We start from the raw sequence: 12748 nt of genomic DNA, 5'->3' as shown, positions 1-12748 counted from the left end.
AGAAGAAACAAGCACCCAACAGTTATGAGACATCAAATATTCATCTCTTAAATGAGTCACCCATTGATTATACCCTTGCTGGCCCCATGTGTTATCTGCCTGAGATATGCAGATAAAAATCCATAGCCGTTCAGGAGTCTATTTTAGCAAGTTAGAACTATACCTAGGCACACTTGCCTCTGATGATAGAGCAAGCTGTGTTGGCTCAGTCATGTTCCATCTGCTGAGTCCCCTGCACACACTCAACACTGGTCCTCAAAAAACCCACTGTGACCAGGAAAGGTTGATGTGGTAGAGAAGACGAGAAACAGAACAGACAAATATCATGTAACACGGGACTCAGAATGTGGGCCTTTCATCCCACTGAAACCCTTTCTATGTAGGTAAGCCTAGCAAATCTTTCCCTCCTTGCTTTGTGCTGTGTTGTAAGCTGTTCAATAAATCTGTGACTAGAATATCATAATATGGTTTGTGAACCTTTCTGTACTAGGACCACAGCTCCTGCTTGCACTATGGGATAGACATAAAGGTAGCTGAGGATACACAGTGATGAGGCTACAGGAATGGAGGGGTCAAATTAGGGACAAAGGCTACAAGGCCCAGGACATCCTTAGAATTGTTCCCAGCACCAACAAAAGTTGGAGTTAACTCAGGGGGAGTGGACTGCAAGGCCTGGATAATACCAACAGAACTTACCTACAAATTCACTGAAGGTTTGCTAAACACACCAGAGACCAGAACATCCACAATATAAAAATCGACACGCATGTATTCTGGGCCCCTCTTTCTTCAGCCATTGGGATATGGCAACTCCTACTTGCAAGCCCACCTTCCTCTAAATACCCAGATGCCACCTTGGACAGAACAGCAGGAGGTGCAAGAGGTCTGAAAGACTCAAGATTTCACCCGAGAGAGCTGGAGTCCTCTCAAAGTGACATTTAAAGCTAGAAGAGACTAAGGCAACATTAACTGGCAGGTATGGTTCCCATTCCGCCTGGGTGTAGTTTATTGAGGAAAAACAGATATTTAGTGAGGAAGCTGCAACTTCTTTGTAAATATGAGTAGTAAGTGAAATTTTGAGCCCACTTTGGCTTTACTAACAGTGCTAGTAATATGGGAAGAGATGAAAAGAATGAGGAAGAGAAAGGTGGTTAGTCAATGGACATAGAAATGGAGGCTCTTTGAACTCCAATGAATGGAGTGTTCCACTTCAACATGCGTACGTATGCACACACACACACACACACACTACAAATATCTAGTATTCTATTATTCTGTCTAAACAACTATCTTCAGTATCAGGATATCTGAGCCATTGCTACATATAAGATATGTCTAGGTAAAGAGGTCCCAAACTAAAAACAAGTATGCCAGCCCCTATGCTTACATTTACATAGCTCTCACCTTTCTGCCACAACCATGAAAAAAAAATATTTTTTTCTCCTTCAGCTATGTTTTTCCAGAAATACTATGCTAAAAATCCTAAAAACATAAGCATTTCCTATAAGTAGAACTGGGATAGAAAAAAAAAAAAAAAGGCTAACCTGAAGTTAAAGAATAGGAATGACTGAGAATCACTCCTCTACTAGAGTGAATAATCTCTTATATAGTATGATTTTCATGTCAACTTTACATGAAATTTTGCATATACTTTGGATTAAACTAAGGAAAAATATTCAGTTTCATACATGGGTCAGTGTGCATTTCAGTCAAGTAGAGATCAATGCATGCAGACCACAAGCAAGAAGTAAGGGTCTAATCAGAGATGACTGTCTCAGGCCAAATAGGTTGATCTGCTGCTTCATACTCTACACATTTCCTGTCCTAAAGTATTTGTTTTCCAAACTTGGAAAGATGAAGTGAAATAGAAGGTCAGTATTTTACAATAGAAAAAAAAAAAATCAGATTTTGAAGAAAACTCTTGGGAATGATAAAAAGATAATCACATGGATACCTGGGATGCTACAAGGCTCAGGGCTAAGAAGAAAAGAGAGACAGGCACACAGGATACCAAAAAGTTCCAAGCACAAAAATGAGGGAGTTTTACTATGAAAATTCAATCTGTGGGGCTGATTTACCATGTGGTGACCATTTGGGGCATATGTGTAAAAAATTGCCCAGATATCTCTAGATGTTTTAGGATGCCATCACAACCTACCACAAATCGCAGCTGTTTCTGAAACTTGAAAAAAAAGAAAAAAAAGAAAAAAGATGTGACCTGTGATGATACAGAAGTCAGCAGATAAAGTTGATAATAAAGAATAATATATATTTCTCATTTAGCTCTTCTAGGGACAAACAAAATGCCCCCTTGGAAGACAATACCAGTTTATAAATACAAGTATGCTTGATATATATGCATTTTCTATATATTGAAATAAACACTTAAATCACAGCATTCTGTAAATTGTATAATTGACAATACGTGGTTATTGCAAAAGTAGCATCAACAGAACTACTTTTGAAATTTATTAATTCAGCCCTAGAAATACATGCATTTTCTCATGGATTTTACATCAGTGGTATTTATTGATGCTACTGTATTGTAACCAGAAGGTTTCACAAACATTTATCAAACAAGCTCTTTCTCTGTCACTTTCAGCAACCATGCTTCAACAGAAATTCTAGCATTACTAAAAGAAAACAAAAATGTGAATAGAAAAAGGTCATACACATACCCAGAAGGAAAAAATTCGTGGTTATTTTCATTCGTTCTCAGTCTAGCCACTAGACTTTTCCAGTAACTACAATTAAGCATTCATATTTAACTCATCTATAATAAGGAAGTCTGAAATGCTCGAGAATGCTTTACTTTAAATCAAGTTGTCCTAACCACATAAACTCCGGCACACTTCTTCCTTCATCTTTTTTGGAAAGGCAGACAAAAATGCTGAATGCTGCCCCAAACACTGTTTAACGTCCATTTGAATAGATAGGCATTTAAGTAACAAACCTTCCCCCACCTCCTAGAAAGGAAAAACAAAATCGCACAAACATCGCAGCAAAACCAGGAGGGCACAGGCCTCTCCTCAGCCCCGCCGTGTCCACAGAAGACGGGGGCGGCCTGTACTCACACAGATAGCGAGAGCGCCTGCCCCCATTCTCGCAGGAAGTGCCTGGTAGAAGTGATGAAGACCAGATGAAAACATCAAAATGACAGCAAAGTACGAGAATTCCATTCAGTAGATATGATTTCATTTGAAACACAGTTCCTAATCCAGAGGCCTCAGAGGGAGCAAAGAGCAGCTCCTAACATTTTCGGAAGCGCGGTTTTGCTTCTCACTCGGCTGAACCCACATGGCTGGCAGGACTGCCTGGAGTTGAAATCTGATCCAGAGCGTCTAGTATTGGCAAGTAGAGGAGGTCATGTGACAGGGGCCTTAAGCTGCTGACATCTTTTTCTTAAACCTGACTTGCCAGATGCCACACACAGGCTTTCTCCAGTCAGAAAACACCCATCACCTGGTGGTATTCATTAATAGGAGGACTAAGTGCAAAACAGTGAATATGCAAACCTGATTCCTAGTTGCTACTCCTAAGAAAAATTCACATATTCACACTCAGGTTTCAACTTGCAGGCACACGCCTCACTTTTCTGAGACACTTTTCACTCCCACTGCCCCTTAGAAACTAAAGTCTATCAAAACATTCTTCCCTCCACCTTTAGTCTATCAGAATTGTTTTAAGTGAAAATACTTTATTTCATGCAACTCTTACCACTTCTCATTACTTTTGAATTATCTTATTCACAGACACTGGTGATTAACGTAAAACAACATGTTTCTAGACTTCCACAATTCAACATATGTGATTTATAGTGTGGAAAATCAGCCTCTGGTTGACCTTTCAACAATGTCCTACTTCACACACATGCTGTGTCATTAGAAAATGTGACAGACTTTACAATTTCCAAATATTTGAACTGATAGCGAAAATATCCATTTCACATAAGCCAGAAGGACACTGTCCTATTTTTTTATTACCACTTTTTGGTCAAATCCTTTTTAGTGGCACATTTAAGAGAATGCTGACTAATACTGCGTGAGAAGTTTCACTTTACCCAATTTTAGAAGACTTAAATTGCCCTCAACAACAAAACATAATAAAATTGTATCTTAAAGGCACAGGGTGGGAAGACCATGGAAAGCGGAAATCAGTTCCCATTTCGGTACTTCCTTTCAAATGTGTATTTCCAGCCAATCAACAGTGCCCACAGCAAAGCCAGAGGACATGACAAAGTCCATTTTATTTCAACGCATGCATTTAGAACATTGCAAAGACACTTCCACAAGGTGCACTAACACAATCCCAAGGCCAAACAATGGAATGGGAGTGGGCAAATGGACATAAACCCCTCCACTGAAAAATAAAACTTTTTTCTGCTTCCACCTAATGTAGATTTTATCACTTCTGCTTTCCATTTACCCATTAGAAAACTAGACTATTAAAGAAAATTATTATAAAACAGACTTTTTCCAATACATTAAAATTTTGTCTTCTTTTTCTGAGGATACAAGTACTGCCAGTCTTTGGTGAAAAATAAAAGCCTAAAGATTAGGTCAATTTTTATCACCTATACTGGTTGAGGCACTATGCAACAATATACAATGATCAGAAAGACATGATACCTTCTCTTATGGATCATTTAATGGGAGGAGAGAGGAATGAAAATCAATAAGGCTTTTTAATTAGTCAGCACAGAGGCAGTAACAAAGAAGCAGAGATGAGGTAGTGAAAAAATAACAAAGGACACCCAAAAACATTTAACATATTTCGATTCTATTTTTTGTTTTTGAAAAACATAATTTAAATCTAATTTGTGAGTTTTCCATCCTAATTTTTTTCACTTACCATTATATCACTGACATGCTCCCATACTGTTAACACTATAAACAATTTTAATCACATACAATATTACGTTCTGTATATATAACGGTTTTTTTAGTCATTCTCCTATTTTTAGGCATTTACATGGTTTCTGATTTTATGTGTGTATGTTTCTGATTTTATGTGTGTATGTGTGTATGTGTGTATGCTTTATCCTCATTCTGATTATTTTCTAGTCAAGACTCCAGAAAGTGAAATTGTTGGATCACGTTGAATATTAACATGTGCTAAGGTTGTTGACACACATTGACTCTGGCAGTTTATAATCCTCAATTCATGCTACCCAAGTTTGAATATTTTGTAAAATATTTCATAACTTAATAAACGAAAAGGACTTCTCACTTAAAATTCAGATTTACCATTAAAGAAAATTCCTCATTAGTCATTTGTATTTTCTAATCCATGTGTGGCATTGTCCATTTATCAAATCGTTACTTAACAAGTTTCTTTTATAAGCTCATTTTAAGGATTAAATGATATATAATCTATAAAAAGCTCTTAGTATATTACCTGGCAAATAGTAATAAAAAAGCAATTTTGGATGCTTATCATATGGTTGGATTATTTATTTGGAATATTTTTTGAAATATAGCAAAAAATGAGGATCTAAATTGATTTGATTTTTATTTTTCATTTAACTACTGTGGCCCACATGGTTAATTCTTTCCAGGATGCAATCTCTCTTTCTGATACTATTAGAGCTTCTTTTCCCTCTTAGTTGGGGCTGAGCCCATAGTTGTTCGTCTACAGATTACATTTCCCAACCTTTCATACCAGTAGATAGGGCCATGACTCATTAACAGAGTGTGAATCGATTGGGTATGTACAATTTCTGTGTCGCATGATTCATAGGATCCTTCCTCTTCATCACATGTTGGAATGTGAATACACCTCACTTGGATCATACAGGAGAAAGAGTCCCAGGGGATGAAAGACTGAGCAGATGGAAGGAACCTAGACCTCTGAATGACCTTGTGGAGTATGGCTGCATTAACATGCCTGTATCAATTAGACTCCCATTGGAGAAAGAAATCAAACTCTCAAATATGTTACTATATTTGAAAGTCCTGTGTGTAAAACAAGTTTGTCTTTAACCTAATATACTAACCGAATGACTCCCATTTATTGAGCAAGTTTTTCATTTCCCATGTATGATACTATCCTTACTATATATTAAATTCATATACATACACATACACAACCAGGGTCTTTTTCAGACTAATATATTCTATCTAGGTTTTTCTTTCTTCCATAGTTTACCTAGTTTTATTCCATATCCATATTTGAATAACTGTATCTTTATAATTGACTTAAATAGCTGATAAAGATAGCCTTCTCTAATTATTTTTTCAAAACTTTATTGCTCCTTCCCAATTTTTCATGATGGATTTCAAAAACATTAAGTAATGTTAGAACAAGTTAGAACATCAAAATATTATACCTTGCATTATTGTTCCTAATACATATATATAATAATACTACATAAGGATGACAAAAATCTAGTCCTTATTTTCACAAGTACTTGTACACTATTATAAAGTGAAATTAGTACTGTGCTAAACTTATCCTTATTTTTTGTAATGACTATATTTCATGGCAAAAAGATACCCTGAATAGGCCATTTAACAAACAGAACTAAAAACATTCTTCACATCAAACAATGTCTTTCCATGGAATAGATCTAAAATTGGAGTCCGAAATAATTTTCCTCACCCCTAAAGAGATGCAAGTGATAGTAGAGTCTAATTCCAGAAAGTTCTCTGAGCTGACAAACATATATATTCCTAAGTATTGATTTATAAAGAATCTTAAGATACACAAGCCCCAGCCAAGAGAGTTGTTTATATAAAATATGAGCTATCACTTTTTTTTCCCAGAAAGAATAAAGAAATTGTAACAAGTATTTTTCAGAATAGTTCACTCTGGTAGGCTAATTCCATGACTACTCCCAGAAATGCTGAAATACCAGGTCAGAAAAGGATCCCTATTTTCAAGATCTGTGGGCTCCCTGGAGGAAGGAGTCAAGCTGACTTCATAAAGGATGGTCAGATCCCTAGGATGCTTCATTCAAATGACCCTGTAACCTGGGGAAGTTTGATGAGGGGATCCAAAAAGGCCAAGTTGTCCTCTAGCCACCAAAGAAGCTAAAAATCCTTCAAAGTCGATCTCTCTGATGTTAACTGGCAGAGCTACCAGTTTTCAAAAGACAAAATCTCTTCAGCTGGAGTAGCAATAACAGTTGTCAGAACAGTAGCGGTCAGCAGTTACAGTACTGCTGGCCACGTAGCAGAGACCGGCGAGTATCATGGGGTGTGGTGGTGGCGGCACTGACAGCATCAATCACCTGATGCCCATTGGAAATAGGACATTGGAGGCTTTTCCTCCCAAACTCAGTCTGCCTATACTCCAGCTCTACCTCTATCCCAGCTACTACTCCAGGAGTACACTAGCCTGGACCAGAATCAATGGCATCCAATCAGACAGGGTATCAGTAGTCAGTCAGCAACTATTTATTGTTTATATACTATCTCTTGACCAGAGAGGTTCAGATATTTGGGGTTTTGAATCTCTAGCAGCATGTGCACCTGAAAGATTATTTGCTCTAGGTCAGCAGTCAGCAAACTACAGTCTGTGAGCCACATCTGGCCACCACAGGCCCCTTCCAGCTACTCTAGATCAACTCCGGCTGCACCCATCTGTTTATATAACATGCCTGGCTGCTTTGGTACTACAGTGGCCAAGGTTAGCATCTGCAACAGAGACTGAACCTATGGCCCACAAGGCCTAAAACATTTACCATCTGACCCTTTACAGAAAAAGTTTGCTGACCCTTGCTGGTTGGCTATTCAGTAACATTACTGGGCATGAAAATCCTTACATATCCAAAGAAAGACTCTTCTATGGGCCTTGGCTCCTTGGAAAATAATGGGAAGTAGGTCTTTCTTGGGTTTATTAGTCTATTTGTTACCACTGCTCCATTACCTGGCCTTGGGACTATTCTTACCTTCTTCTAATTATTTTCTGAAGGATTTTCCAGAAAGAGGTCCAGTTCATAATCTGATCATATTTCTGTTCTGAAGTCTAGGTGCATTCTCATCCCATTTGAGGAAAAAAAAAATTACAATACTCCTAGGAAAAGATCGAATGTTCTGTAGCCATGGAAACAAATAGCCAATATAACTCATTTTAAACCTGCTCAATTGATCAGCACCTTCCCTCAGTAAACCAAGTAATTTTGCAAGCCAACCTATCAGTAACAGCCCAATTAAGAAGGGGCTCAGTCTAATAAGTATGTCTTTGAGTGTCAAACAATAACTGTCTCATTTGAGTAACCACTCTCCTTCCAATGATGTCACACTCCTGCAAACCCACCTGTATAATTATCATCAGTCTGCTCTGCTCAGAAAGACCATGCCTGACCATCAGAGTTTTCCCCCACTGTGACAATCAGTAAGTTCAGCTTTGTCTTTTTGTCAGGTACATAGTGTTGATCTCGTCATTCTTTGACACATCCTTAGTTTAGACATCCCAATTCTGTGGGTCATTATTTAAGCCTTATTGTTTGACCTGCATTTCTATTATTTCCTCACTTGCTTGCCTAATGTCCCTTTTTTCCCGTTCTGTTTATGGCCCCACTTAACGCTTGGCATGTCACTTGACTAAGGCTAGACTGGATACTATTCTCTATCCCTTCCCTGGAAGCCAAAGCAGATCCACTTTCCCAGCGTCCACAGAAGGAGAGAATCAGGACCCAGTCCTGTAAGAAGTGGACAAGACTACTGATGGGAATGAGAGGTTCCATTCCTCAGTCCGGGAAAACTAGACAAGAGCTGCATTTTCTTTTGAAAACAGTTTATTTTCCCACTAAGTTTGCTAAAACCATAATTTAACTTCTATATTTCATAAGCACTTATATAATAGACAATGTGTACCTATTAGTATTCGAGGAATTATGGCTAAGAGGAGGTATGAATAATGGTATAGTACTTGAACTATGAAGTATACGTAAGAATTTTTTTGAGGACACTATTTGCAAATCTTGAGAAGGTATTCCGTTTGGCCATTCTGTCTCACCAGCATAGTGATTTGAAAGGCCACATACCTAAGTGGGAATTACTAGCAAGCAACACAAACACTTTAATACCCATTGTTCCTTACTCTGCCTGCTTCACAGTTTATGATTACTTCACAGACCCTGAAGGCACTTGAGTCTTAATCCTTCAATTAACAAATACAATACACTAAATTGTATAATCAAATTTGAAATGTGTGCCCTTAGGACTTAAGAATTTGAAGCCAGGGGGCGCCTGGGTCACTCAGTCAGTTAAGCATCCAGCTCTTGATTTCAGCTCAGGTCATGATCTCATGGTTCCTGGGACAGAGCCCTGCAGAGCTTGCTTGGGATTCTCTTTCTCTGCCCCTCCTCCATGCTTGCGCACTTGCTCTCTTTCACAAAAATAAATGTTAAAAAGAAAAGAATTTGAAGAAAGCAAAAAAGCAAAAAACAAACAAACAAACAAAAAAACAAAAAAAACCCAACAACAACCCATGATGGATGAAGGTCACTGGAGCTAGAGCCGCAAGAAGGCAGGTGTTGAGTGGACTTCTATAGAAGTCACTGATTATGAAGGCAGGAGAGGGAGAAGGCATTCTTATGTGGGTCTTTGTGATGGGCAAAGAGACAGACATTAGCATGAAAAGTAAGGGACTTTAAATAGAAGAATAAGAAATCTAGGCAGGACCTCAGCCATGAACTAACTACTGTATGTTCTTAAATAAATAGCTTGACAAAAGTGCTGCCAGATTAATCTGAGGTCTGACTAAAATGTGCTAAAATAAAAAGGAAACTTTTTTTTTTAAAATTTTTTTTTTCTCAACTTTTTAATTTATTTTTGGGACAGAGAGAGACAGAGCATGAACGGGGAGGGGCAGAGAGAGAGGGAGACACAGCATCGGAAACAGGCTCCAGACTCCGAGACATCAGCCCAGAGCCTGACGCGGGGCTCGAACTCACGGACCGCGAGATCGTGACCTGGCTGAAGTCGGACGCTTAACCGACTGCGCCACCCAGGCGCCCCAAAAGGAAACTTCTTATAAATAAATGGACCCTGTTAACAATTGCCCAGTTGAGAGGATAATTTCTTGAATTTAGATACTGAAAGATAAATCACAAACTTTGTAGACAGAACTTGTAAGACTGATAACTGACTTTATATACGAGGCAAAAGAGGTGTCACGTAGTCAAGGACAGCATGAAGGAAGACTCTAAGATTTGTTTGCCAGGACAATGAAATTGTGCCAAGTAGTGTATCTTAAACTCCAGTTTGCCTGGCAAAGTTCCAATTTATGCTTGTTGATTCAATGCAGTTATTAATAGCATCGCTTTTCACTCTTAAAAGTGTTCTGGAAAGATGAGGCTGAGGGAGGTGACAGCGAAGGGTGCTGCCAGAGTATCAGGACTCGCTCTACCAGGATCCTAAGAAGGGAGAGTTCAAGACTTCCATCTTTCTATGTGGAATCTGGAAGGAAGGAAGGAAGGAAGGAAGGAAGGAAGGAAGGAAGGAAGGAAGGAAGGAAGGGGAAAAGAAAGGAAAAGAAAGGAAAATAAAAAAAGAATGCCACTAATATGGAGGATAATATCATATAGTCTAATTAGAATCCTAGGAGGAAATGAAAGATTGGACTAGAAAAACATTTTTGAAAATAAAAGCTGAAAAATTTCAAAATTGATAACAAACATTAACCTTAGCTCTACAGACCTCTAGAAGGATAAAGAAAACCACTCATATTTTTAACAGTGCTAACAATGAGAGTTAAAGACCAAAAAAGCCTTTAAAGTAAACCAGAAAAAGATGCTTACTTTTTTAAAGTTTATTTATTTTGAGAGAGAGACAGACAGACACACACACACACACACACACACACACACAGAGAGAGAGAGAGAGAGAGAGAGAGAGAGAGAGCGCGTGCGCGCGCAAGGGAGAGACAGAGAGAAGGAAAGAGAGAGAATCCCAAGCAGGCTCTACACTGTCAGCATAGAGCCCAATGTGGAGCTTGAACCCATGAACTGTGAGATCATGACCCGAGCCGAAATCAAAAGTCAGACACTTAACTGAGCTACCCAGGCGCCCTGAAAGATATTTACCTTTAATGGAACAATAGGAGTTACAACTTAGTTCTCAGAAGAAATAATGGAGACCAGAAAATAATGGACTGATATGTACACAGGGTTTTGAGGGGGTGGGGTGAGTCAAAGAAACTCTTACAAAATTAAAATTACATATCCAGAGAAAATGTTCTTCATAAGATGAAGGTGAAATAGAAACATTTTCAGAGAGAGGAAAGCTGAGTGAATTTGACGTTAGTGAGTTCACACTATAAGAAATGCTAAAAGGAGTTCTTTGGGTGAAGGGAAGTGATACCAGATGGAAAAACTGGATCTACTAAAAGGAATGAGGAATGTTGTAAGTGGCAAATATGTGGAAGCAGGTTTGATTCCCAGCAGAAGCTGTGGGTGTCTTGTGTGATTTGCTGTGATTCTGATGGACTTTGGTGTCCTGAAGGGACTTTAGGCAGCCTCATCATTTGGCTTCAGCATCTCCTAAAAAAAAGTTACACAAGATTATGGGAGCTGAAAACGTGAATTCCAGTCCTCTTCACTTCTGATTTCCTTGGGGGGTGATGGCATGGTCAATGATCCTTGGATTTGTTCTCTCATCTCAGGGTGAAGTTTTCACTTAATATCAACTCTACACAGAAAGGAGAAAAACCTAAGTGTACAACTTACCAACAATTTGAAACATAAAATTCTTAAAGTTTAACTATCTTAAGAGAAAGTTGGAGGACCTAGAATCATCCTTAAGAGATAATGGCCTTTGTAAGGAGTTATCAAGAATGGCAAGAAGGGAGGCAACAGATGAAAAGCTAAATGGGTCCAATTCTGTACTTGAGGGTGAAACACATTTTAAAGAAAAAGAACAGAAGAAAAATCTAAATATTCAGACCTAGATGAATTGATCTCCAACTTTACAAAGAGGGCAATCCCACTAGAATTAAATCAAAGTCTATGATATCACTAGGGACTTTTCCAACTAGAGCTCACAGCAGATGGCATTTGGATATGGTCCTTCACTAAAAAGTCTGTCTTCATTGGAAAGATCTTTTCACTGCCCTCCACATACATTTTCACCTTAGCAACCAGGCTTCATTCCTCTACCTCTAATGCCGGTGCAAGGTCCTGTGGGCCAGTTTATGACATCAGGACCTGAGAAGGCATATGTTGACCAGGTCAAAATATCCCACCAAGGGATATTCTAGAGCCACCACAGCCTATAAGGAAGTTTTACAGAAATCTAAATTTCAGGTTTTATAAATAAGTTTTGTAAGTAAGATTTATTTGAATATCTTTAAAAATAGTTATAAATAAATCACTGTCTCAGTTTAGACTATGTATTATATGGCTACCCTACTAATAGAAGGAATTAATTAGTTGGGGAACAGAACATGTTTGAATAGAAAGTTGCATTTGATTTCAGGCAGATTCCAGAATCAGTCACACAGTGGGAGGAAATTTCAGTAGGAAGTATACATTAGGAGCCTTTTCATAAACATCTCAAAGCCTGCTTCAGTCTCCCCTGGCTTCTTTAATCATCATAGCCTATTTATTCTACCTCTGAAAATTTTTCAACTCAATTTTCTCTCCGATATTGCAGCTATTCTTTAAAATTAAAAAATTGTTAAATGTGTGCCTCATCAGCATTCCTTTGGTGCAAGAACACCACTAGCTACCCTTCTGAAACAGATTTGATTATGTTACTTTCCTGCTTATTTTCTTCCTCTTCAGGCCTAAAGGCTTCATATA

At 38.3% G+C, this 12748-nt stretch overlaps 1 protein-coding gene across 3 annotated transcripts in view; it reads right to left on the bottom strand.

Moving 5' to 3' along the window:
* The window catches only part of LOC121032675 (protein FAM13A-like), a 92198-nt gene that overhangs the window by 60012 nt on the left and 19438 nt on the right, over positions 1 to 12748 (bottom strand). For 2 of the 3 annotated variants that reach the window (XM_040478476.1, XM_040478484.1), the window contains exon 1: positions 3075 to 3319. The exons of the other annotated variant lie outside the window; for it this stretch is intronic. In XM_040478476.1, coding sequence (XP_040334410.1) covers positions 3075 to 3179 — 105 coding nt within the window. In that variant the 5' untranslated portion in view covers positions 3180 to 3319. Of the gene's footprint in view, positions 1 to 3074; positions 3320 to 12748 lie in introns of those variants that run through there. 3 annotated transcript variants of the gene reach the window in all.

The sequence above is a fragment of the Herpailurus yagouaroundi genome, unplaced genomic scaffold (assembly GCF_014898765.1).
Source record: "Herpailurus yagouaroundi ecotype Mexico unplaced genomic scaffold, PumYag 28, whole genome shotgun sequence".
Taxonomy (NCBI): Eukaryota; Metazoa; Chordata; class Mammalia; order Carnivora; family Felidae; genus Herpailurus; species Herpailurus yagouaroundi.
The sequence above is the reverse complement of the archived record's forward strand: the minus strand, read 5'-3'. Positions and strand labels throughout refer to the sequence as shown.